The 27,960-nt window shown below is 39.8% G+C and overlaps 1 protein-coding gene across 2 annotated transcripts in view; it reads left to right on the top strand.

The window, feature by feature from the left end:
- Positions 1-27,960, top strand: part of TPGS2 (tubulin polyglutamylase complex subunit 2) — a 70,759-nt gene that overhangs the window by 37,748 nt on the left and 5,051 nt on the right. For both annotated transcript variants that reach the window (XM_078060418.1, XM_078060419.1), the window contains exons 3-4: positions 15,794-15,881; positions 17,890-18,018. In XM_078060418.1, coding sequence (XP_077916544.1) covers positions 15,794-15,881; positions 17,890-18,018 — 217 coding nt within the window. The remainder of the gene's footprint in view (positions 1-15,793; positions 15,882-17,889; positions 18,019-27,960) is intronic.

Genomic DNA, 27,960 nt, shown 5'->3' on the forward strand with positions numbered 1-27,960 from the left:
GTGGCTGTCCAATTTTCCCAACACCCTTTGTTGAAGAGACTGTCTTTTATCCATTGGACATTCTTTCCTGCTTTGTCGAAGATGAGTTGACCATAGAGTTGAGGGTCCATTTCTGGGCTCTCTATTCTGTTCCATTGATCTATGTGTCTGTTTTTGTGCCAGTACCATACTGTCTTGATGATGACAGCTTTGTAATAGAGCTGGAAGTCTGGAATTGTGATGCCACCAGCTTTGCTTTTGTTTTTCAACATTCCTCTGGCTTTTCGGGGTCTTTTCTGGTTCCATACAAATTTTAGGATTATTTGCTCCATTTCTTTGAAAAAAGTGGATGGTATTTTGATGGGGATTGCATTGAATGTGTAGATTGCTCTAGGTAGCATTGACATCTTCACAGTATTTGTTCTTCCGATCCATGAGATGGAACGTTTTTCCATTTCTTTGTGTCTTCCTCAATTTCTTTCATGAGTATTTTATAGTTTTCTGAGTACAGATTCTTGGCCTCTTTGGTTAGATTTATTCCTAGGTATCTTATGGTTTTGGGTGCAATTGTAAATGGGATCGACTCCTTAATTTCTCTTTCTTCTGACTTGTTGTTGGTGTATAGGAATGCCACTGATTTCTGTGCATTGATTTTATATCCTGCCACTTTACTGAATTCCTGTATGAGTTCTAGCAGTTTTGGGGTGGAGTCTTTTGGGTTGTCCACATAAAGTATCATATCATCTGCAAAGAGTGAGAGTTTGACTTCTTCTTTGCCAATTTCGGATGCCTTTGATTTCTTTTTGTTGTCTGATTGCTGAGGCTAGGACTTCTAATACTATGTTGAATAGCGGTGGTGATAGTGGACATCCCTGCCGTGTTCCTGACCTTAGGGGGAAAGCTCTCAGTTTTTCCCCATTGAGAATGATATTCGCTGTGGGTTTTTCATAGATGGCTTTTATGATATTGAGGTATTACCCTCTATCCCTATACTCTGAAGAGTTTTGATCAAGAAAGGATGCTGTACTTTGTCAAATGCTTTTTCTGCATCTATTGAGAGGATCATATGGTTCTTGTTCTTTCTTTTATTAATGTATTGTATCACATAGATTTGTGGACGTTGAACCAACCTTGCAGCCCAGGGATATCCTGCTTGGTCGTGGTGAATAATCCTTTTAATGTACTGTTGGATCCTATTGGCTAGTATTTTGGGGAGAATTTTTGCATCCATGTTCATCAAGGATATTGGTCTGTAATTCTCCTTTTTGATGGGGTCTTTCTCTGGTTTGGGGATCAAGGTAATGGTGGCCTCATAAAATGAGTTTGGAAGTTTTCCTTCCATTTCTATTTTTTTGGAACATTTTCAGAAGAATAGGTATTAATTCTTCTTTAAATGTTTGCTAGAATTTCCCTGGGAAGCCATCTGGCCCTGGGCTTTTGTGTTTTGGGAGATTTTTGATGACTGCTTCAATTTCTTTAGTGGTTATAGGTCTGTTCAGGTTTTCTCTTTCTTCCTGGTTCAGTTTTGGTAGTTGATACATCTCTAGGAATGCATTCATTTCTTCCAGATTATCTACTTTGCTGGCTCATAATATGTTCTTATAATTGTTTGTATTTCTTTGGTGTTGGTTGTGATCTCTCCTCTTTCATTCATGATTTTGTTGATTTGGGTCCTTTCTCTTTTCTTTTTGATAAGTCTGGCCAGGAGTTTATCAATCTTGTTAATTCTTTCAAACAACCAGCTCCTAGTTTCGTTGATCTGTGCTACTGTTCTTTTGGTTTCTATTTCATTGATTTCTGCTCTGATCTTTATTATTTCTTTCCTCCTGCTGGGTTTAGGCTTGATTTGCTGTTCTTTCTCCTACTCCTTTAGATGTAGGGTTAGGTTGTGTATTTGAGACCTTTCTTGTTTCTTGAGAAAGGCTTGTATTGCTGTATACTTTCCTCTTAGGACTGCCTTTGCTGCATCCCTAAGATTTTGAACAGATGTGTTTTCATTTTCATTTGTTTCCATGAATTTTTTTAATTCTTGTTTAATTTCCTGGTTGACCCATTCATTCTTTAGTAGGATGCTCTTTAGCCTCTATGTATTTGAGTTCTTTCTGACTTTCCTCGTGATGAGTTCCAGTTTCAAAGCATTGTGGTCCGAAAATATGCAGGGAATGATCCCAATCTTTTGGTCCTGGTTGAGACCTGATTTGTGACCTAGGATGTGATCTATTCTGGAGAATGTTCCATGGGCACTAGAGAAGAATGTGTATTCTGTTGCTTTGGGATGGACTGTTGTGAATATATCTGTGAAGTCCATTTGGTCCCATGTGTCATTTAAAGTCTTTATTTCCTTGTTGATCTTTTGCTTAGACGATCTGTCCATTTCAGTGAGGGGGGTGTTAAAGTCCCCCACTCTTATTGTATTGTTGTCGATGTGTTTCTTTGCTTTTGTTATTAGTTGGCTTATATAATTGGCTGCTCCCATGTTAGGGGCATAGATGTTTACAATTGTTAGATCTTCTTGTTGGATAGACCCTTTAAGTATGATATAGTGTCCTTCCTCATCTCTTATTACAGTCTTTGGTTTAAAATCTAATTTGTCTGATCTAAGGATTGCCACCCTAGCTTTCCTTTGGTGTCCATTAGCATTGTAAATGGTTTTCCACCCCCTCACTTTCAATCTGGGGGTGTCTTTGGATCTAAAATGAGTCTTTTGCAGACAGCATATCGATGGATCTTGTTTTTTTATCCAGTCTGATAGCCTGTGTCTTTTGACTGGGGGCATTTAGCCCATTTATATTCAGGGTAACTATTGAAAGATATGAATTTAGTGCCATTGTATTGCCTGTAAGGTGACTGTTACTGTATATTGTCTGTGTTCCTCTCTGGTCTATGTTACTTTTAGGCTCTCTCTTTGCTTAAAGGACCCCTTTCAATATTTCTTGTAGGGCTGGTTTCGTGTTTGCAAATTCCTTTAGTTTCTGTTTGTCCTGGAAGCTTTTTATTTTTCCTTCTATTTTCAATGACAGCCCAGCTGGATATAGTATTCTTGGCTGCATATTTTTCTCATTTAGTGCTCTGAATATATCATGCCAGTCCTTTCTGGCCTGCCAGGTCTCTGTGGATAGGTCTGTTGCCAGTCTCATGTTTCTACCATTCTAGGTTACAGATCTCTTCTCCCGAGTTGCTTTCAGGGTTTTCTCTTTGTCTCTGAGACTCGTAAGTTTTACTATTAGATGTCAGGGTGTTGACCTATTTTTATTGATTTTGAGAGGGGTTCTCTGTGCCTCCTGGATTTTGATGCCTGTTTCCTTCCCCACATTAGGGAAGTTCTCTCCTATAATTTGCTCCAATATACCTTCTGCCCCTCTCTCTCTTTCTTCTTCTTCTGGGATCCCAATTATTCTAATGTTGTTTCTTCTTATGGTATCGCTTATCTCTCGAATTCTGCCCTCGTGATCCAGTAGTTGTTTATCTCTCTTTTTCTCAGCTTCTTTATTTTCCATCATTTGGTCTTCTATCTCACTGATTCTTTCTTCTGCCTCATTTATCCTAGCAGTTAGAGCCTCCATTTTTTATTGCACCTCATTAATAGCCTTTTTGATTTCGACTTGGTTAGATTTTAGTTCTTTTATTTCTCCAGAAAGAGTTTCTCTAGTATCTTCCATGCTTTTTTCAAGCCCAGCTAGTATCTTTATAATCGTCATTCTGAACTCTAGTTCCAACATCTTACTAATGTCCATATTGATTAGGTCCCTGGCAGTCGGTACTGCCTCTTGTTCTTTTTGTTGAGGTGATTTTTTTCTGTCTTGTCATTTTGTCCAGAGGAGAACAGATGAAAGAGAGAACAAAATGCTAACAGGGTAACAACGACCCCAGAAAATATACACTAAACAAATCAGAAGAGACCTGAAACTGGGGGAAAAGAAAGGGAAAGAAAGAAAGAAGGAAAAGAAAAAGATAAAAACGAACAAAAACAAAACAAGACAAAAAAAAAACAGAACATGATCAAATATGATCAGGCTGGTGCATAGATTAGTGCCACACACTAGATATTGGGTGTGTTTTGGTCTGTTAGAAGAAAGTGCCTCCCAAAATTTTAAAGAAAGAAAAACTTATATATGTACAAAAATAAGGGTTAATACGATGAAGGGCTGGAATACGACTGTAAAGATGAAAATTATAAAAGATTTTATAAAAGGAATGATAAGAAGTTGGTTGAAAAAAGAAGAGGATTTAAAAAAAAAAAAAGAGAATGTCATCAGGCAGGAGACTAGAACAAAGCCATACACTAGAGATTTAGGGTATATTTTGGTCTGTTAGAAGAAACTGTATCCCAAAATTTTAAAGAGAGAACAACTTATATATATATACCAAAAATAAGGGTAACTACTATGAAGGGATATGATATGACTCTAAAAATGGAAAATAAGAAAGATTTTTTTTAAAAGGGATTGATAAGATGTTGCTTGAAAAGGTGAAAAAGAAAAATTTTTTTTAAAAAGTTAAAAAAAATTTGAAAGACTGAAGAATCATGGGAAAAAAGCCATGAATTCTATGTGCAGTATTCCTCTAGCGCTGGAGTTCTGCCGTTCTCATTGATCTGTAAACTTGGTCTTGGCTGGCTGTTCTTGCTGATCTTCTGGGGAGAGGGGCCTGTTGTCGTGGTTCCCAAATGTCTTTGCGGGAGGCGGAATTGCCCTGCCCTTGCCTGGTCTGGGCTAAATAATCTGCTCGGGTTTGTTCTTGGGAGCTTTTGTTCCTTGCAAGCTTTCGGTACAGCTTTGGAGGACGAGAGTGAAAATGGCGCCCTCCCAATCTGTGCCCCCGAGGAGCCGAGACCTCGGGCCCCGCTCCTCAGTGAGCCCCCAGAGAAAAGCAGTCAATCACTCCCATCTCCCCACTCACCCGGCCTGTGACCAAGTGTTTGTCTCTGGCACCCGACCCCATGTGGAGTCTCCATACCCAGCAGATCCCTGCGGTGTGCTCCCGCGCTGCTCCTCCCAGGGGAGGAAGGGGAGTCTCCTCGGATCTGCCGCTTGTTGGATCCCTGCTGGAGGAGCAGTGGCCCGACTGTGCCGTGGATCACAGTTTATGGCAACCCTGAGCTGAGAGCCCACTCCTCGGATCGGTCTCTGCAGCCGGCTTCCCTGCTCCGATACCTGGGAGCTCTGCCGCACTCAGGCACCCCTGGTCTTTCTGTGACCCCGAGGGTCCCAAGACCACACTGTCCCAGTTGAGGGTTCCACCCTCTTCTTAGCCACCGGAGCGACGTCCCTCAGCGGAGCGAACTTCTAAAAGTACCGATTTTGTGCTCTGCTGCTCTATCACTTGCCAGAAGCAGCTGATGGAGGCCCCCTTCCCCCACCGTCTATCCTCCTGAATATCGCCTCGGATTCACTTCTCTGCTCTTCTTACCTTCCAGAAAGTGGTTGCTTTTCTGTTCAGAGAGTTGTTGCTATTCTTTTCTTCGATCTCCTGTTGAGTTCGTAGGTGTTCAGAATGGTTTGATCCCTATCCAGCTGAATTCCTGAGACCAGACGAAATCCAGGTCTCCTACTCCTCCGCCATCTTTCTCCCCTCCTGTAGGTATTCTTTTTGATGGAATTGTAGATGGGATTGTTTTCTTAATTTCTTTTTCTGATTGGTAGTAGTGTATAGAAAAGCAACACATTTCTTTATGTTAATTTTGTATCTTGCAACTTTACTGAATTTATTTATCATGTCTAATGGGGTTTTTTTGGTGTAGTCTTTAGGGTTTTGTATAGACAGTATCATGTCATCTGCAGATAGTTAAGTTTTACTTATTTCTTATCAACTTAGATGCTTTTTATTTCTTCGTTGTTGGATTTCAAGTCCTTTGTTGAACAAAAGTGGCAAGAACAGGCATTCTTGTCTCATTTCTGATCTTAGAGGAAAAACTTTCAGCTTTTTAATTCTAGTGTGATGTTTGCTGTGGGTTTGTTATACATGGCCATTATTATGTTGAGATGTGTTCCCTCTATACCCACTTTCTTGAGAGTTTTTGTCATAAATGAATGTTGAATTTTGTGAGGCTCTTCTTCTACATCTACTGGGATAATCATATGAGTTTTATCCTTCATTTTGTTAACGTGGCATAACACATTGGTTGATTTATGGATACCACGCTATCCTTTCATCCCTGGAATAAATCCACGTGATCATGGCATACGATCCTTTAAATGTATCATTGAATTCAGTTTGCTATATTTTGTTAAGGATTTTTGCATCTATGTTCATTAGGAATTTTATCTGATTTGGGTGTCAGGGTCTTGTACAATGAATTAGGAAGTGTTCTTTCCTCTTCAATTTTTTGGAATAGTTTGAGAAGTATAGGTATTAGGTATAACTCTTCTTTAAGTGTTTGGTAGCATTCACCTCCCATCTGGTTCTGGAGTTTTGTTTGCAGTGAGGCTTTTTATTACTGATTCAGTTTTATTACTGGTAATTGCTGAGATTTTCTATATCTTCCTGATTCAGTCTTGGAAGATTGTGTGTTTCTAGAAATACATCCATTTCTTCTATAGTGTTCAATTTGCTGGCATATAATTGTTTATAGTAGTATTTTGCAGTCCTTTGTATTTCTGTGGTTTCAGTTGTAAGTTCTCTTTCATTTTTGTTTTTATTTATTTGGTCCCTCTCTCTTCCTTTGATGAGTCTCACTAAAGTTTTATCAATTTTGTTTATCTTTTCAAAGAATTAGGTCTTAGTTTTATTTATCTTTCTTATTTTTTTCTCTTCAGACTATTGATTTTAGCTCCAATCTTTATTACTTCCTTCCTTCTACTGTCTTTGACCTTCATTTGTTCTTTTTCTAGTTCCTTTAGGTGTAAAGTTAGACTGTTTGAGATTTTTTTCTTATTTCTTGACTTAGGTCTCCATCACTATAAGCTTCCTTCTGACAACAATTTTTGCTACATCTCATGTATTTTGGAATGCTGTGTTTTCATTTTTATTAAAAGTCACATAGTATTTTTTTATTTCATCCTTGAGTTCTTTGTTTACCGTTGGTGGTTTAGTAGCATGTTGTTTAGCCTCCCATGTGTTTGTGTTTCTCTACAGTTTTTTTTCTTACTGATTTCTAGTTTCATACCATAGTTGTTTGAAAAGATGCTTGATATGATTTCAGTCTTCCCAAATTTATTGATATTTGTTTTGTGGCCTAACGTGATTTTCCTGAAGAATGCTCCATGTGCACTTAAAAAGAATGTGTATTCCCTGTTTTTAGATGGAATGTTCTGTATGTGTCTATTAAGTCCATCTGGTCTAATGTGTCATTTAAGGCCACTGTTTTATTGATTTTTTGTCTGGATGATGTATCCACTGATGTGTGTTAAAATTCCCTAATATTATTGTATTGTTATCCATTTCTCCCTTTAGGTCTGTTAATATTTCCTTAAAATGTTTAGGTTCTCCCATATTGGGCACATAGATATTTACAATTGTTGTATCTTGTTGGATTGACCTCTTTATCATTATGTAATCTTCTTTGTTTCTTTTTACAGTCTCTCTTGTAAAGTCTGTTTTCTCTGATTCAAGTATTGCTACCCCAGCTTTTATTTTCATTTCCATTTATATGGAATATCTTTTTCCATCCCTTCACTTTCAGTCTTTGTGTGTCCTTAGGTCTGAAATGAGTCTCCTGTAGGCAGCATATACATAAGTCTTGTTTTGTTTTTTTTTGTTTTTTTTTAATCTATTCTGCTACTGTATGTCTTTTGATTGGAGCTTTTAGTTGATTTACATTTAAAGTAATTATTTTTTTAAGTTTTTATTTTAATTCCATTAGTTAACATACACTGTTTTATTAGTTTCAGATGTACAATATAGTGATTCAGCATTTCCATACATCACTCAGTGCTCAGCACAAGTGCCCTCCTTAATCCCCATCACCTATTTCACTTATGCTCCCATCCCCTTCCCCTCTGGTAACCTTCAGTTCTCTATAATTAAGAATCTGTTTCTTGATTTGTCTCTTTCTCTTTTTTTCCTCTTGGATCATCTGTTTTGTTTCTTAAATTCCACATATGAGTGAAATCATATGGTATTTGTCTTTCTCTGACTCACTTACTTTGTTTATTATGATATGCTCTAGTTTCATGTCATGGCAAATGGAAAGATTTCATTCTTTTTTATGGCTGAATAATATCAATCTATATTTAATACCCAATAGTGCGATTGCTGGATTGTAGGCTAGTTCTATTTTTAACTTTTTGAGGAACCTCCATACTGTTTTCCACAGTGGCTGTACCAGTTTGCATTCCCACTATCAGTGCACAAGGGTTCCTTTTTTTCCACATCCTCACCAACATCTTTTGTTTCTTGTGTTTTTGATTTTAGCTATTCTGATAGGTATGAGAGGATATCTCCTTGTCGTTTTGATTTGCATTTCCCTGATACTGATGTTGAGCATCTTTTCATGTGTCTTTTAGCCAACTGTATGTCTTCTTTGGAGAAATGTCTCTTCATGTCTTCTGCCCATTTTTAAGTTGGATTATGTTTTTTGGGTGTTGAGTTTGATAAGTTCTTTCTATATTTGGGATGCTAACCCTTTATTGGATTTGCAAATATTTTCTCCCATTCTATAGGTTGCCTTTAATTTTGTTCATTGTTTCCTTTGCTGTGCAGAAGCTTTTTATTTTGATTAGTCCCAGAAGTTAATTTTGGTTTTATCCCTTGCCTCAGGAGATATATCTAGAAAAATATTGCTAATGGCCTATGTCAGAGAGGTTACTGCCTGTGTTTTCTTCTAGGATTTTTATGGTTTCAGGTCTTACATTTAGGTCGTTAATCCATTTTTAATTTGTTTTTGTGTATGGTGTAGAAAAATGGTCCACTTTTTTTCCTTCCACATCACTGTCCAGTTCTCCCAATACCATTTGTTGAAAAGACTGTCTTTTTCACATTGGTTATTCTTTCCTGCTTTGCTGAACATTTATTGACCATATAGTTGTGGGTTTATTTCTGGGTTTTCTGTTCTATTGATCTGTGTGTCTTTTTTTTGTGCCCGTAGCATATGTCTTGATGATTACAGCTTTGTAATATAGCTTGAAGTCCGGAATTGTGACGCCTCCAGCTTTGGTTTTCTTTTTCAACATTACTTTGGCTATTCAGGGTCTTTTCTGGTTCCACCACATTAATAAAAAAAAAAGGACAAGAACCATATGATCTCAGTAGATGCAGAAAAAGCATTTGACAAAATATAACATCCTTTCTTGATAAAAACTCCCCACAGTGTAGAGATAGAGGGAACATACCTCAATACCATAAAATACCCACAGAAAATATTATCCTCAATGGGGAAAAACTGACAGCTTTTCCCCTAAAGTCAGGAACATGACAGGGATGTCCACTCTCTCTACTGTTGTTCAGCATAGCACTGGAAGTCCTAGCCTCAGCAGTCAGACAACAAAAAGAAATAAAAGGCATCCAAATTGGCAAAGAAAAAGTTAAACTTTTACTCTTTGCAGACAACATGATACTCTATGTAGAAAACCCAAAAGACCACTAAAAAAATGCTAGAACTGATACAGGAATTCAGCAAAGTTGCAGGATATAAAATCAGTGCACAGAAATCAGGTGCATTTCTATACACTGACAGTGAGGCAGAAGAAAGAGAAATCAAGGAATTGATCCCATTTACAATTGTGCCAAAAACCATAAGAAAACTAGGAATAAACCTAACCAAAGAGGTAAAGGATCTGTACTCTGAAAACTATAGAAGACTTATGAAAGAAATTGAGGAAGACAACAAAGAAATGAAAGAAACATTCCATGCTCATGGATTAAAAGAACATATATTGTTAAAATGTCTATACTATCCAAAGCAATCTGGACATTCAGTGGAATCCCTATCAGAATACCATCAACATTTTTCACAGAAATGGAACAAAAAATCCTAAATTTTGTGTGGACCATTGTGTTTTCATTTTCATTTGTTTCCATGTACTTTTTTATTTCTTCTTTGATTTCCTGGTTGACCTATTCATTATTTAGTAGCATGCTTTTTAACCTCCACGTATCTGTGGTCTTTCCAGATTTTTTCTTGTGGTTGACTTCTAGTTTCATAGTGTTGTGCTTAGAAAATATGCATGGTATGGTTTCGATCTTGAATTAGTTGAGGTTTGTTTTGTGGGTTAATATGTGATCTATTCTAGAGAATGTTCTGTGTGCACTTGAAAAGAATGTGTATTCTGCTGTTTTAGAATGGAATGTTCTGAATATATCTGTTAAATCCATCTGTTCCAGCGTGTCATTCAAAACCATTGTTTCCTTGTTGAGATGATCTATTGATGTAAGTGGGGTGTTAAAGTCTCCTATTGTTATTGTATTATTATCGATTAGTTCCTTTATGTTTGTCATTAACTGTTTTATGTATTTGGGTGTTCCTGTGTTGGGTGCATAAATATTTAGTTGTTATTGTAAGTTTTATTCTTATATAGTGTCCTTCTTTGTCTCTTGTTACAGTCTTTATTTTAAAATTGATTTTGTCCAATGTAAGTGTTGCTACTCCAGCTTTCTTTTGATACCCATTTACATGATAGATGTTTCTCCATCCCCTTCCTTTCAATCTGCAGGTGTTTTTAGGTCTAAAATGAGACATTTTATGGTCTAAATGTAGACAGCATATAAATGGGTCTTGGTTTTTCACCATCTTGTCACCCTGTGTCTTTTGATTTTAGCATTTAGTCCATTTACAGTCAAAGTAATTATTGATAGATACGTATTTATTGTCATTTTATTGTTTTGTGGTTGTTTCTGAAGATTTTCTCTGATCCTTGCCTTTCGTATTTTGCTCATTTTCTTTAGTTATATATTTGGATTTCTTTCTCTTTGTACTTTGCATATTTATCAGTGATTTTTGATATATGGTTACCATTAGGTTTATATATAACCTCTTTTGCATATAGCAGTGTATATTAAGTTGATGGTTGTTTACGTTTTTTTTTTTTTTTTAAGATTTTATTTATTTGACAGAGAGAGACACAGCGAGAGAGGAACCACAAGCAGGGGGAGTGGGAGAGGGAGAAGCAGGCTTCCCGCGGAGCAGGGAGCCCGATGCGGGGCTCGATCCCAGGACCCTGGGGTCATGACCTGAGCCGAAGGCAGACGCTTAACGACTGAGCCACCCAGGCGCCCCTTTTTTTTTTTTTTTTTTTTTTTTTTTTTGGTTGTTTACGTTTGAACCCATTCTTTATCCTTTTCCTCTCCATGTTTTAGGTATATGTTGTCATATTTTACATCCTTTTATCTTGTGAATTCCTGGACTCATTTTTTTACAGCAATATTTTTACTGATTTTGTTTTTCCTGCCTTTATACTGTCACTGGTCTCTCCTTTCCACTCAAAGAGTCCCCTTTATTTTTCTTACAGGGCTGGTTTAATGGTTATGAACTCCTTTATTTTTTGTTTGGGAAACTCTCTCTCTGCTTCTATTCTGCTCACTGGATAGACTATTCTTGGCTGCAGATTTTTCCCATTCAGCACTTTGCCACTCCCGTCTTTCTTGGAAAGTTTCTGCTGAAAAATCCCCTCCTAGCCTTATGTATTTTCCCTTGTATGTTACTGTCTTCTTTTGTCTTGCTGGGTTTTTTTGTTTTTTGTTTTTTTAATCACTACAGTTTGCTCATTTAATTATAATATGTCTTGGTGGGGAACTGCTTTTGTTGATTTTAGAAATTTTTTTTTTTTTTTTAAAGATTTTATTTATTTGGCAGAGAGAGCACAAGCAGAAGGAGAGAGAGGGAGAAGCAGGCTCCCTGCTGAGCAAGGAGCCTGATGTGGGACTCGATCCCAGGACCCTGGGATCATGACCTGGGCCGAAGGCAGCCGCTTAACCGACTGAGCCACCCAGGCGTCCCTTTTTTTTTTTTTTTTTTAGAAATTTTTTTTTTTTAAAGATTTTATTTATTTGGCAGAGAGAGCACAAGCAGAAGGAGAGAGAGGGAGAAGCAGGCTCCCTGCTGAGCAAGGAGCCTGATGTGCTTTTGTTGATTTTGATGGTGGTTTTCTCTCCCTCCTGGATCAGGATATGTGTTTCCTTTCCCAAATTAGGGAAGTTTTTAGCGATTGTTTCTTCAAGTAAATTCTCTTCCCCCTTTTCTCTCTTCTTCAAGGATTTCTGAAATACTCATGCTATTACTTTTGTTGGAGTCACTGAGTTCTTTAAGTCTATTCTCATTTTGCATGATGCTTTTTTCTTGTTTGTTTGATTACTTTCCATTACTCTGTGTTCTAGGTCATTAATTTGTTCCTCTGCTTCTTCCAGCGTGCTGTTCACTGCCAAACGTATTTCTCATTTGATTTATTAAGCCCTTGGTCTCTACTATGTTGTTCCTTGTCTCAGTGTTAAGGGTCTCACTGATGTCCTCCACTCTTTTCTCAAGTCCAGTGAGTATCTTTATGGTCATTGCTTTAAATTCTCTATCAGGCATGCTACTTATGGCTTCACTTAGATCTCTGGCCATGGCCTTGTCTTGTTCTTTCATTTGAGTTAAATTTTTCTTTCTCCTCATTTTGTCTGCCTCTCTGTATCTGTTTCTGTGTGTTAGGAAGGTCAACTATGTCTTCTGCTCTTGAAAGTAGTGACTTTATGGGTGCCTGGATGGCTCAGTCGGTTAAGTGTCTGCCTTCAGCTCGGGTCATGATCCCGGGGTACTGGGATCAGTTCTGCATTGGGCTTCCTGCTCAGTGGGAAATCTGCTTCTGCCTCTGCCCCTCCCCCATGCTCATGTGCATGCTCTCTCTCAAATAAATAAAATCTTAAAAAAAAAAGAAAGAAAGAAAGAAAAAAAGTAGTGACTTTATGAAGAAGAGGTCCTGGAGTGTCTTGCAGTGCAGTCTCCCCTGTGCACCTGAACCTGGAACTTCAGGAGAGTATCCTATGTATGGTGCTTATGTCCTGCTGTTGTGTCTGAATCACTTTTATTTTCAGTGCAGTTGTCTGCACTGACTGCCTGCTCTGGGCTCTGCTTGCTCACTGTGGTGTTAGTGGGACTCAGACCAGCTCTGAGGGTGCATGCCTGCCAGGGAACTTGGGGGCAGGGCAGTGGCATTAGCAAAATTTGCACTGGGCCACTAGTTCAGTGCCAGATTTGTAGAAGCACTATAGCAGCTGGAGGCTGCATGACAGCTCAACTGCAGGCCCAAAGCTGGGCGCAATGCCCAGGGGTGGCTGGGTGCAGTGCCCAAGGATGACTGGGTGCAGCTGAGGCTGGCAAGTGCCTGGAGGCATGCAGCAACTGGATGGGATGCCCTACCTCCCACAGATGGCCTTGTGTTTATGGTTGGGGGGGTGAAATGCCACCTGCCAGCTCCCTCATTTTCAGAGAAGACCCCCAACATGCTCAGAAATCTGTATGAACAGATCTGTCTCCCATCTTCCCCTGGTATTGTATAAACTGCTATCTTTATTTTGCTTGTCTGTTCAGGCTGCTGTCCCTTTAAGGGCAGGAGCCCAGCTGTCACCTGCCCTCCCAGCTGTACTGGCTCTACTTGGCTTGTCCCAGCTCGCCCAGTGCTGAGTCACCTGATTTTTAAAGCTCCAGGCTCCAGGTCCCACTGGTTATACAAACTTAATTCAGCAACTCTGTTTTCAAGCCAAACTTTATGGGGACTAGTCCTCCCCACATGAGCTCCCTAGTACAAGGGCCCATTTCTCTGCCCTCTCCCTGCACGCAGCTGCCTCCCTCCTGTGGGCAGCCTCCCTCCACCTTTCTCACCTTTCTAACCTTTCAGATGCAGCTTCTTCTCTGTATTTTGTTGTGGAGTTTGTTCTGCCAGCCTTCGATCACTCCCTAGTTTATTGACTTGGTTGTGGATGATATCTAGTTGTAAACGTGGGAGGGGTGAGCTCAGGGTCCTCCTACTACACCCTCTTCCCAAGATCCTTTAAAGTAATTATTGATAGGTATTTACTTACTGCCACAATTGTTTTCAGGTTGTTTTGTAATTCTTTCATGTTCCTTTCTTTTCTTGTTGTCTTATGATTTGGTGACTTTCTTTAGTATTATGTTTGGATTTCCTTCTCTGCTTTTTGTGTATCAGAAGTTTTTAGCTTGTGCTTATCCTGAGGTTCATGTATAACTCTCTGTATGTAGCAATCTATTTTAAGTTGATGGTTTCTTAAGTTCAAACACATTCTATAAGCACTGCATTTTTATGCCCCTCACCATTTTTTGTATTTATGTATGTCATATCTTGTATTATTTTGTTTATCCCTTAACCAATTATTGTAGATATAGTTGATTTTACTACTATTGCCTTTTAACCTTCATACTAGCTTTATAAGTAGTTGATGTATTACCTCCAGTATATGGTTGCTTATACCAGTGAAATTTTTTTCTTTCATAATTTTCATATGCTGTGGCTTCTCTTTTCCATTTAAGGAAGTCCCTTTAACAGTTCTTGTAAGGCCAGTTTAATGTGATTAACTCCTTTAGCTTTTGCTTGTCTAGAAAACTTTATCTCTACTTAAATTCTGAAGGATAATGGTGGTGCTGCACGATGTCTTTTCCTTCCCGCGGTTCTTGGTCATGCTGCTTTGAAGAATGAAGAGGTAGACAAGACAGAGTGGGGGGCAGCAAAGCAAGGTTTATTGAGTGATAGTACAAAGCTCCCAAAAAGGGAGGGGACCCGAGGGGGTTGCCACGGGAGTTTCTAAGTCTAGGGGTCTTTATGGGGTTGGTGGTGGGCTGTTTTAATCTGATTAACCCTCCATGCACCTGTCATGCAATCAGGTTTTTGTCCTCTTTCTCTCACAGGGGAAAGGGTGGAGGGCTCCTTCCAGGGTGGTGTAAAATCCTTTTAAGTGTGGTTTCCTCTCCTTGTCCCAGCCTGCCTTTCTTCCAACTATTCTTCATTAGTGGGATAGCCAATTAAGAACTGTTTCTTTGTTATAGTCCTATGGGACCTGGAAATGGAAACCCCTTGGCCACTAGAACCAAGTAATCAAGGGTGTGTCCCTTGGGCAGTAGATGCAAAGGCCATTGCATTAGATGGGTGCACAAGCTCTTTTCTGGGAGATACTGCTGACCTGGAGTAAGGCAGAGTGTGTGAAGATGGTGCCCTCCAGCTTCCCTGTTCTCTGGAGTATTTCTGTCGATATGTGTTAAATTAGGTAACAGCTGCTCAGGCCAATGCTATAAGATAAGCAAATAAGCCTCTTTCAAAGAAAGTCTGGGTACTTTTCAGTTGGCTGCCTCTATAAAAGGCCCTGGGATGGGAAATCTGCATGCATGAGCCCTTTGAGAACTCTTTCTCAGTTTCCAAATAGCCTTGTGGATCTTGTGGAGCAAGCCCCTTTGGCTTTCAAAGCTAGATGTCTGGGGAGCTCATCTCTCAGATGCAGCTCTTAAAAGGTGGTATGCCAGATAGAGGGTTCAAACCCTTCACTCCTTAGAGGGAAGATCGGATTTCTGAGTTCTCTCCTGATTGTGTATTGCTGCACCAGTGGTGGGGTTTATGGTGAGTTGCGTCTCAGCCTCTCCTACCCATTTCAATGTGCATTTTTTCTCATTCACCCAATGTATAGGAGTTGCTAAACCAGCTTCTGGATTTATTTCAGAGGGAATTATTCCATATGTAGCTGTGGATTTGGTGTGTCTATGGGAGGAGGGGAGTTCAGGGGCCTTCTGTTTTGCCATCTTGAACTGGAACTCTCTAATGGAGTTTGTAGGTAATTACCAAAATCTTCCCATTTGGGGGATCTAAAACATGGTATGTAGTATCCCCATTTGCTTTGGGGTATAGCCCTGTGCCCTTTCTCAGTCCCGACCTAACACTCAGCTGCTTTGTGATTCTAGAAAAATAACTGCGTGCTACCTGAGGATGTGAAGAATTTTTACCTGATGACCAATGGCTTCCACATGACATGGAGTGTGAAGCTGGATGGTGAGTCAGCCTTCTTGCTGTAGGGTAACATTTCCCTGGCTGAGAGTTTGGGTATCTGGATGGTTTTCATGAGTTCTCCTAAAGTGCAATGTCCAGAAGCTATGATTTTTTCCCCAAAGCCATCATTGCTTCACCCACCACCCACTATGCCAGAGTCTAGCTGGTACTTACCTAGAAACTCAATTTAGAGGCTTCCTTTTGAAATGGGCTTGTGGAAAACTTTAATCACTACACAAAATTCCTGTACCACCTCAAACTTAAAGCTTCTGATGACTCCACCCCAGAGCATTCTCCTCAGAGTGAGCTGAAGGGACAGCCACTGATGGTCATAAGAGGGGTAACTTCCTTCATTCCCAGCATGGCAATGACCTTAGGGCTGTAACCCTTACACCAGATCTTTAACTTCTCTCCTGCACATCTCCCCAGCCTCAGTTATCAACCACCTCACTTCTCAAGTTGTCATCTTTAGTATTAAAGTGGCTAGGACAGGTATTCATGTGCAGATGTGGGAACTCATAACTTGGTAGAGTCAGAAATTGCAGGTACTACGTACACATGAAAGGCGATGCTGCACATTTAAGTGAAGACTCCTATAAAATTTCATAAGCCAAGAACACCTTTTCTATCCACTGGAGTCCAGCCCATTCCTGCCACAGACTTCCCTGCCCACAAGAGGCCTTTACTGCCTCTGCATTCCAGCCACCTCCCCAGATCTCCTTTGGTCCTCAGGAAGTACCCAGCACCTCCCATGCTGTCACTGACAATGTGGTAATTTTTACTGCACAGCAGATCTGCAGAACTGACTTCTCCCCTTCATTTCCTCTGCCCTCTTCCTCTGGGTTCCCTTTTTTTGATGATTCCCAAAGCCTTCCTGTCTCTCTCTCACAGCAGGCCAGAGGCACTTTTTATAGCTTATTCCTGAGCATTTAACATGAACTTTTAGCTTGGAATTATTTCCTCCATTAGCCCAGAAACCATTCTTGTCACCACCGTTCTGTCACAAGAGCCTTTCTTTGAAGCATGACCATGGCCTTTGGAGTCTGGAGTGAGAGAGAGAATGGACAGAGACTAGACTGGCGGTCAGATTTTCCCTTACCCACATCATGAAGACAGGCAAGCCCCTTCACAAGCGCCCCAGGGAGAAGAAACGGGTCACCAAGTTTTCATGAATGAGTCCCTGTTCGCTATTCTAATACCTTCTCTCCTTTAATTCTCCCAATCCTAGTCTTCTTATGCTGTCCCCACTTCCATCTCCCTTTCTGTCATTTCCTGGATAGAGTCAACAGCAGAGGCAGCTTCTGATGTTTACGTCTTTAATGGTCTGTTCTGCATGGACTTCCCATAGTCTGTATACCAGCTGTTTTACTGCCTTCAGTTTTTTTCAGCAGGCAGATTTCTAAGTCTTTGTATGCCATCCAGTGGCCAGCATCCTATATGACAAGGATTCTATATAATAAGGAAGATATACAGTTACCTGTCCCTATTTACACCCTAATCACAGAAAACTAGGAATCAGGCAAGGTTGATTTCTAGTCTTCTGTCAAGTTCTCTGCAATGAGTAAGAAAAAATGACAAAGAGAAGGGGAGTGATCTTCCATCATGGAAAGCTTACAAGAGAAGAATGGGTCAGTTATATAATCAAAGCTGTTACCTCTTTGGGAATTATAACCCTTCATGCAAGGCAAAGAGGGAGCAAAAACATTTTTAGATCCTTTGCTCTTCAAACAGGGCCCCTAGCCCTGATTTCTGGGTTCTTCCTGAGCATCCCCTTTTTAAATTTTTTTCAATATTCTACCTTAATGCATGCAGTGGGGTCTTTTCACCCATGACGCGTTGCTAAAAAAGGTTGGTGCTCTGGGGCATATAGTGCATTGATCCTCTTCCTTCCACTTTCCATCAGATTCCTCAGCCCTGGGATCAAACAAAAGCTGGGTTTAAGCTCTTCCAGCAGAAGTCCTTATGATGATCGTGGTCATAAGACTGTTTCTCTTTGCTAATGTTTCCATAGAGCACACCATTCCATTGGGCAGCATGGCGATTAACAGCATCGCAAAACTGACTCAACTCAACCAGTCTTCCGTGTATTCACTCCCAAATGCACCAACGCTGGCAGACCTGGAGGATGATGCACTTGAAGGTAACCTGAAGGAACTTGTGCTCTGAGTTAGAAATTAGCCTGTTTGTTTCCCTTTTATAATGTTAAAAACCATAGGAAGACGCTGTGGCATTGTAGTACCTTTCCGAAGCCAAAAAAAACTTCCCCATTGTGGCTTCTCAGGACCATGGGAGTAAGGTAAAAAAACAAACAAACAAAAAAACAACCTGTATCAATAAAGGAAATTTTCATGAAGAAATGCCAGGGTTGAGATTTTTGTTTTGTTTCCAGCACCCACTTCAGTGCCTGGCATATAATCATTACTTAATGAATGCTTAGTAAATAAATGAAAAAGATTAACTTGACTCAACATTTCAGTATCAAGAGCTTTCAGGGAACATGGACTCTATAAGCAGCTCCCTTCCTCCCTCCAGGCTCTTTGCCATCTCTGATTCAAATGGCTGCTAAAAGCTAAATGCTATGAGCAACTGGGCATAAGTGAGGACTTTATCAGAATTGTGTTTGGCTGCATATATCAGAAACCCAATTACAATGTCTAAACTAAATAGTTTACTTTTTTCATAACAAGAAATCTGGAACTAGGCTGGTGCAGCTGTTTGAGGAAGTCAATGATAAAGTCTCCCTCTGGCTTCCTCCTGCACCAACCTTTGGATATGGCTTTCATCCTCATCATTGAGGAATGTGGGCCATACCTCCAAGCTTCCAGTCTATGTTCCAGGGAGGAAAAAGAAGAGTGAAAGGCAAAACAACAAAAGCTGTCTTGTGGCAGAATCTTTCCCTTTTTATCAGGAAAACAGTTGTTTTCTCAGAAGCTCCTCCCAATAGCCATTGGCCAGAACAGAGTTAAAAGGTTACCCATAGCTGCAGGGGAGTCTGAGGAAGTATGGTTAGCTGTGCCAGTGTTAGGAAGTATGGTTAGCTGTGCCAGTGTTGTCCCCTCAAACAGAATTGGGGTTTAAGAAAGAAAGGGAGAATGAATGTTGACTAAGCAACTAGTGCCTCCAATACTAAGACCTTGGGGTACATGGAAGTTCTGGCAGAGAGAACCGATGCAAGGCTTCTCCATCAACTGCACGAGCAGTTACACACTAGTACAGGCATCCCTTGGAGATAGTGCAGGTTTGGTTCCAGATCACCCCAATAAGGCAAGTGCAAATGAATTTTTTGGTTTCCCAGTGCATATTGAAGTTAGGCTTTTACTATATTATGGCCTATTAAGTGTGATGTCTAAAAAAACAATGTACATACATTAATTAAAAAATACTTTATTGCTAACAAGTGCTAACCATCATCAGCTTTCAGCAGTTTGTAATCTTTTTGCTGATGGAGGGTCTTGCCTCCATGTTGATGGCTGCTTAATGATCAGGGAGGTAGGCTGCTGAAGGTTGGGGTGGCTTGGCAATTTCTTAAAGCAATGAAGTTTGCTGCATTGATGACACTTCCTTCCATGAATGATTTCTCTATAGCATGCCGTGCTGTTTGATAGCATTTTACCCACAGTAAAACTTCCAGATTGGTGTCTTTCTTCTCAGACCCTGCGACCGTTTTATCAACTAAGTTTATGTGATACTCTAAATCTTTTGTGCTAATTTCAATAGTCTTCATAGCCTCTTCACCAGGAGTAGAAGCCATCTCAAGAAACCACTTTCTTTACTCATCCGTAAGAAGCAGCTCCTCATCCATTCAGGTTTTCTTAGGAGATTGCCAGCAATTCAGTCACATCTTCAGGCTCTCCTTCTAATTCTAGTTCTCTTGCTATTTCCACCACATCTGCAGTGACTTCCTCCACTGAAGTCTTGAATCCCTCAAAGTCATCCATGAGGGTTGGAATCAACTTCTAGAATCCTTTTAATGTTGAGTTTGACCTCTACCCATGAACCATGAATGTTCTTAATGGCACCTAGAATGGTGAATCCTTCCCAGAAGGTTTTCAGTTTACTTTCCCCAGATCTATCAGAGGAATCACTAGTGATAGCACTTATAGCCTTATGAAACATATTTCTTAAATATTCAGACTTGAAAGTTGAAAAGACTCCTTGACCCATGGGTTGCAGTATGGATGTTGTGTTAGCAGGCATGAGAACAACATTCATCTCATTGTACATCTCCATCAGAGTTCTTGGGTGACCAGGTGCATTGTCAATAAGCAGTAATATTTTGAGAGGAATCTTTTTTTCTGAACAGTTGGTCTCAACAATGGGCTTAAAATATTCAGTAAACCATGTTGTTAGCAGATGTGCTATCATTGGGCTTTGTTGTTCCATTTACAGAGCACAGGCAGAGTTGATTTAGCATAATTCTTAAAGGCCCTAGGATTTTCAGAATGGTCAGTGAGTATTGGCTTCAACAAAGTCAGCAGCTGCAATAGTGCCTATAAAGAGAGTCAGCCTGTCCTTTGAGGCTTTGAAGCCAGGCACTGACTTCTTTTGCTTTGAAAGTCCTAGACGGTGTCATCTTCCAATAGAAGGATGTTTTGTCTACATTGGAAATCTGCTATTTAGTGTAGCCATCTTTGTTAATTATCTTAGCTAGATCTTCTAGGTAACTTGCTAGTTTGCCTTACACTTTATGTTATAGAGACAGCTTTTTCCTCAAACCTCATCAACCAACCTCTGCTAGCTTCAGACTTTTCTTCTGCAGCTTCCTCCCCTCTGTCAGCCTTAGAATTGAAGCCAGCCTTGCTCTGGATTAAGCTTTGGCTTAAAGGAATGTTGTGGCTGGTTTGATCTTTTATCCAGATCACTTAAAACTTTCTCCATATCAACTATAAGGCTGTTTTACTGCCTTATCATTCATGTGTTCACTGGAGTAGCACTTTTAATTTCCTTCGAGAACATTTCCTTTGCATTTGGCTATTTGGCACAAGAAGTCTAGCATTCAGCCTATCTCAGCTTTCAACATGCCTTCCTCACAAAGCTTAATCTTAGTAGCTTTTGATTTAAAGTGAGAGACATGCAATTCTTCCTTTCACTTGAACTTCTAAGGCCTTTGTAGGATTATTGATTGGCCTTATTATTTCATTACTGTGTCACAGGGAATAGAGAAGCCTGAGGACAGGAAGAGAGATGGAATGGCCAGTCAGTGGTGTTCAGAGCACATATATTTATCAGGTTTGCTGTCTTCTGCAGGTGTGTTTTATGGCACCCCAAAATGGTTACAATAATATCAAAGGTCTTTGATAAAGAAGACAGGCACAAACTTCAGCAGCACTGCATCTCCCAATCCCTGCATTTTGCAGGGCTTCAGTCTCTGCAGCAATGACTATGATGGCAGCTGCAGCGGGCCCTGTGGAAGCCTGAGGGATGCCTTGTTACAGTTGAGTGCCCTGACCGTGCACACTTTGCAGATCCGTTTGGGCTAGCCTCTCCTGGCAGCAGTGGCAGCAGGTCTCATTTTGCAAGCAGACCGGTGCATACCTTGTTAAAACACACCCCTTCCCTGGCTGGGGACCAAACACTGCCCACAGTAGGCGAAGAGAGCCTCTGCAGATGACTGGACTGAAGGAAAAAGAGGCCAGGACACAAGAGGGCACACACAACACATATAGGAGACACCCCTGAAGTGCCAAGTCCAGGGCATACTGTGCTTTAGGGAACTACAGAACTGCTTCTTCATAAGGCCATTACTTTCAAGAGCAAGAGATGTAGCTGATTTTCCTAACACACAGACACAGAATTAGACAAAATGAGACAGAAGAATATGTCCCAAATGAAAGAACAGGACAAAACCACAGCAAGAGACCTGAGTGAAACAGATATAAATAATATGCCTGATAGAGAATTTAAAGTAATGGTCATAAAGATACTTACTGGATTTGAGAAAAGAGTGGAGAACATCAGTGAAACCCTTAACACAGAGATAAAAAAGAATCAGAGATGAAGAATACAATAAATGAAATTTTAAAATGTACATGGTGGAATAAATAGCAGATTAGAGGAAGCAGAGGAACAAATTAATGACCTGGAAGACAGAGTAATGGAAAGTAATCAGGCTGAACAAATGAGAGAAAAAAGAATTATGCAGAGTAAGAATAGACTTAGGGAACTCGGTGACTCCATCAAGTGTAAGAACGTCAATATTATAGAGATCCCAGAAAAGAGAAAAAAGGGGGCAGAAAATTTATTTGAAGAAATAATAGCTGAAAACTTCCCAAATCTGGAGAAGAAAACAGATATCCTGATCTAGGAAGCACAGAGACACCCCCCCCCAAAAAATCAACCCAAGGAGGTCCACACCAAGACACATAGTAATTGAAACGGCAAAAAGTAGTGATAAAGAAAAAAATTTAAATACATTACATACAAGGGAAACTCCATAAAGCTATCAGATTTTTGAGCAGAAACTTTGCAGGCCAGAAGCGAGTGGCATGGTATAGTCAAAGTACTGAAAGGATAAAATCTGCAGCTAAGAATTCTCTATCCCCCAAGGCTCTCATTCAGAATAAAAGAGGGAAAGAGTTCCTCAGGTAAACAAAAACAAAAGGAGTTCATGTCCACTAAACCAGCCCTGCATGAAATATTAATGGGGACTCTTTGAGTGGAAAGGAAAGACAATAATTAAGAATATAAAAAACAAAAGCAATAAAAATATCTGTAAAAATCAGTCAAGGGATTTGCAAAATAAAACTATGTAAAATATGAAACTATATATCTAAAATGGGGCGGAAGGGAGTAAAGAATGGGTTCAAACTTAAAAGGTCATAACAAATATTGCAAGAATTACCAAAATGTAACACAGACACAAAGTGAGCAAATGGTGTTCGAAAAATGGTGCCAGTAGACTTGCTCAACACAGCATTGGTACAAACCTTCAATGTGTAAAAAAAAAAAAAAAAAAAAAAGCATTATCTGTGAAGCACAATAAAGCAAAGTACAATAAAACAAGCTATGCCTGTACTAGAGGGATCCAGGAGCAAAGACTGGAAAGTGATGGGCCTTGGCAAGAGCCTGCCACTCAGAGATGTAGGGAGTCCTCACAAGAAAGGGAAAGGTCACATCTGCTTCATATGTATGCTGGGGCTTTTGAACGCCTGAAGGCAAAGAAGTTGTTAAATAAGTAGACTGAGTCTTCCCTTCCTTTGAAGTTGGAAGATAGAGGTGGACTGGATACTAGAGAGTATTTCAAGGGGCCTCAGCAAAGGACACAGCTAGGGGTAGAGACCATATTGTCCTACATACCCATAGAGATAGAAACAACTTGGCCTTTTGGTACCTGCTGAGTTCAAGCCTTTTAGGATAGTCCAGTAGTTAGACCCAAAGTCTTATTAAACCTAATTGGAAAAACACTGACTTTTCTCAGGGTACTCAACAATCAAAAAGAGGATGATCAGAAAGAAATATCAGGATATACAACCAGGCAAATAAAACTGCTAGAGGACACAGATGAAAACCTAAGTAAAAACAAGAATCAGAACAGTTAAAGACATTTAAGACAGCACAAAGGCTTCCTATAGAACAAAAGTAAAAATTCTCAATTGATGAATTGAAGAAGAGTATAAATAAGATTTGAGTTAGTAGCCTGATAAACCAAGTGCAAGATGTATTTAAAAGCACAGGTAGATCCATTTAAAAGGGGGAATTATGAGGGGAAAGGTGGAAGGGTAAGAAAAATAGAAAATAGATCCAGAAGACCTTTTATCGTCATAACAGGTGCTCATAAAAAAGAAAAAGACTAGATAGGCAAGAAACACTGATAAAAGAAAATTTCTCTGCAAATTGAAAGGGCTCTCAGAGACCCAGATTGGACTGATGAGAAAAGAGACACCTAGGTGTTGTATAATGCGGGAAAGAATTACAGGCTTCTAGGCAAAAATAACTTACTTGTGAAGAAATAATAATCAGACTGATACCAGACTTCTCTCTTGTGGCAGTGGAAACTAGAGATAGAAAGCACATACATGTTACTGAGCAACAAGGAGTACAAATCTAGAGTCCTATGTATACAGACCAAACACACCTTTCAGTTTATTAAAAAAAATATGGAAGGATGTGTAAAACTTGAAGAACATTAATACTCTAACCAGAAGACAAATGAGACAATGGAGGTCCCAAGATGTGGGAGGAAAGGAAACAAGGGATCAGTGACCCTCCCACGAAGGGGTTATGCATGCATTTAATCTTAATAGATAGGAATCTATCAAGATAGGAATGTGTTGTATAACTTTTTTTTTTAAAGATTTTATTTGAGAGCTAGCACAGGCTGGGGGAGGGGAGAGAGGCAGAGGGAGAGGGAGAAGTAAATTCCCCGCTGAGTGCAGAGCCAGATGTGGGGCTCAATCCCAGGACCCTGAGATCATGACCTGAGCCAAAGTCAGATGCTTAACTGACTGAGCTACCCAGGTGCCCCTGTGTTGTGTAATTATTACTTAAGAGCTCTTGGGGGGCAGCTGGGTGGCTCAGTCAGTTGAGCATCCAACTCTTGATTTTGGCTTAGGTTAATGAGATTGAGCCCCACATCGGGCTTTATGCTCAGCAGGGGTCTGCTTCTCTCCCTCACCCTCTGTCCCCCCGCTTTGCCCCTACCCCGCAGGCATGTGCTCTCAGAAATCTTTAAAAAAAAACAACTCTTGGAAAGAGGGACACAGTGCAAGGAATATTGTAAAACCTACTGTAGTTGATGTTTGAGCAATGCGGGGGTGAAGGGCACTGACCCTCCATGTAGTCAAAAATCCTAATAGAACTTTTTACTCCCCCAGAACTTAATTGCTAATAACCTACTATTGACTGGAAGCCTTACCAACAACAGTCAATTAACACATATTTTGTATGCTATGTGTAATACACACCATTCCTACAATAAATTAAGAAAAGTAAATGTTATGGAAATCATAAGGAAGAGAAAATACATTGACAACACTGTAAAAAAAATCCATGTATAAGTGAGCCCATGCAATTCAGTCCATGTTGTTCAAGGGTCAACTGTATACTGTCTCAGCTAAACCTAAAAGAAAGAGGAAAGATATAAAAGTGTTATGGGTTAAATTATGCTCCCCCCCATTCATAAAATGAAGTCCTAACCCCCAGTTCAGAATGAATGTGACCTTATTTGGAAATAGGGTTATTGCAGATGTAAGTAGTTAAGATGAAGTCATATTAGAGTAGGGTGGACCCCAATCCAATATGACTGATGTCCTTAAAGACATTTGGAGATACAGGAAGAATGCCATTTGAAGATGAAGGCAGAGATGGGTGGGACTTCTATACATTAAGGAAAGCTTAAATTTGCCAGTCAACTACCAGAAGCTAGGGGAGAAGCATCAAACAGATTGTTTCCCCACAGCCGTCAAAAGAACCAATTCTGCCAACACCTTGATCTTGGATTTGTAGCCTCCAGAATTGTGAGACTACAAATTTCTGTTGTTCAAGCCACTCAGTTTTGGTACTTGGTTACAGCAGCCCTACAGACAGCAATTAATGTATAGAGTGTTCTCGGGGTCCTTAATAGTAGAAAAGGTAGGACAAAGGAGGAAAAGCAGCAGAAAGTGGAAGGTCTCCTACTACAGGGAAGAAATAGTACACCTTGTTGGGGGAAACGAGTGTCTTGTTTGAGCTTTCTATTTTTGTATAATAGATTACCACAAATTTAATGGCTTAAAATGCCACAAATTTATTATCTAACAGTTTCATGAGTCAAGAATTCAGCCACTAATAAGTAAGGTCTTCCACTTAGGGTCTTTAGGCTAAAATCAAAGTGTCACCTGGTGCTGTGATCTCGTCCAAGGCACAGAGGCCTCTTCCAAGCTCACTAGTGGTTGGCCTTACTCAGTTTCTTGCAGTTGTGGGACTTAAGTCCCTATTTTCTTGCCGGCTTTTAGCTAGGGCTCACTCTCAGCATCTTTAGGCTGCCCTTAGATTCTAGCCACGTGACCCTCTCACAACATCGCAGTTTACTTCTCAGCCAGCAGGGAAATGCCTTTTCGGTCTGCTGCAACAGTCTCCTATCATGTAAGCTAATCAAGGGAGTGACTACTACATCATATTCACAGATCCTGACTATTCTCAAGGGCAGGAGGTCCTGCAAGGTATAGATATCAAGGAGCAGGAATCTTGAGGGCCTTAGAATTCTGCATCCCACACTCGGTTAGGAGAAATAATGGTCTATTGTTTTCAGATAAGGGTAAAGTCTTATTGATTTAATCATACAAACAAAAAAAAACAGGAAGATAACCACTAAAGGAATAAAAATCTACATTAAATCTCCAACCTAATAAGGGAATATTGAATCACAGGAGGAAAAATAAGAAGAGAAAAGAGGAAACATAAATTAGGAAACAAAACATTAGGAGAAATAAAACAAGACCGATCAATCACGATATTAAATGTGCTGGGATTAAATCTCCCTTTTGAAAAACAAAGACTGTCAGATTGATATAAAAAGCAAGCTCATCTATGTGTTATTTTTAGGAGCATACTTAAACTGACAAAGAGATTTCCTCTTCTGCAAATGGTAGACAGGTAATTCAGAGAAGCCTTCCTACTGAAGACAACTGAGAAGTCAGCAAAATATAAAAACCACCTCACTAAAAACATCAAAGAGCTAACAGGATGATGAGGTAATAACAGATCAACATCCAGAAGACAGAAATCCAGGGGGGGGGAGAGATTCAGTATTTGAGATACATTGATTGCCCTTTTTACAACAGGCTATGAGGATGCTGGAAAACTGTGAATTTGCCCCATGTTGAGACCAGGGGAATAAAACAGAGTCCAGGCCTTACAAAGGATGGCACCCATAAAAACTACCTACTTTTGGGGTTGGCACCATGAAGAGCAGTACCCAAGAGACAGAAAAAAACAGAAGTAACCATTGTAAGTCATCTGTGTGGCCCAGAAAATGTTAAATCCGAAAATTAGACTAAATTGACTCCAGGTTATTAATCTCCTCAGGGGCCTAGCAGAAACAAATTCACTCTAGAGAAATGTTCTAAAATTGATTGTCTTAATGGTTATATAACTGTAAATATACTAAAAACCATTAAATTGTATACTTCAAATGAGTAAGTGGTATGGTAGGTGAATTATCTCAGTAAAGCTCTTATATAAAAAAGAAAATTCTACCCTAGAGGATGATAACAGTATCTTAGAGCTCAAATTGTTTTTATAAATAATTTTTCAAAAACACTTCCTTCTAAAAAATAACTAGGCACATGAAAAAACACAGTGCCATGAACAAAACCAGCACAAATAACAGGTAACAAGAAAGAGATCCACTGGTACTCCCAAGAGTGAAATTATTAGGCATAACAATGTGCTAATGCACACATGGGGATAAAACTAAACTAAAATTTCGGTGAGAAATTAAAAATAGTGACATTGCATATTTGGCAAAAAAGGAAGCAAAAGATTCAAATACTGACTTCCTTCTCCTGGTAATGGCAGAGTACTTTTTACCAAGTAAAGACTACTCGAAACTCTGGGAAAACTTTAAGGACAATGACCTAAAAAGATTGGAGAATAACCAAAAATGAGCAGAAACTGGAGTGACATCTACAAATGGCAGAAAGGAGTTTCCTATTTTGTAATTTTTCACCTGCAGGCAGACCCCAGTTAGCATCAGTCAGGGCAAGGCTGCTGAAACTTGGTGGGACCCTACAGTCTAGACTTTGGATCTCACCCAAGATGGGAGTCACAGACCTGATTTATCTGCCCTCCTGGAACAACAACAGAGAAGATATATAAAAATGGATTTCAAGACACTGACCATCGGGCAGTGAAGGACAATGAGCCTGAGAGATGGAAATAAAGAAGGGGAACTTCAGCTTATGACTCAAGAGAGTTTTCCAATCCACAGTGTAGAGCCAGGAAGCCAGACAGAACCTGTCATACTCTGTGAGTTGAGGACCACATGAAATCAAGAAGAGTATTAAAGTGTAACCTCCAGGGGAAGGGAAAGCCATGTTTAAAATATTTTCTTAGTTAGAAATGTAAATATTTATGCATTTGTATAAAATTATATATATGGCTA

This window comes from Halichoerus grypus, chromosome 13 (genome assembly GCF_964656455.1).
Source record: "Halichoerus grypus chromosome 13, mHalGry1.hap1.1, whole genome shotgun sequence".
Lineage (NCBI taxonomy): Eukaryota > Metazoa > Chordata > Mammalia > Carnivora > Phocidae > Halichoerus > Halichoerus grypus.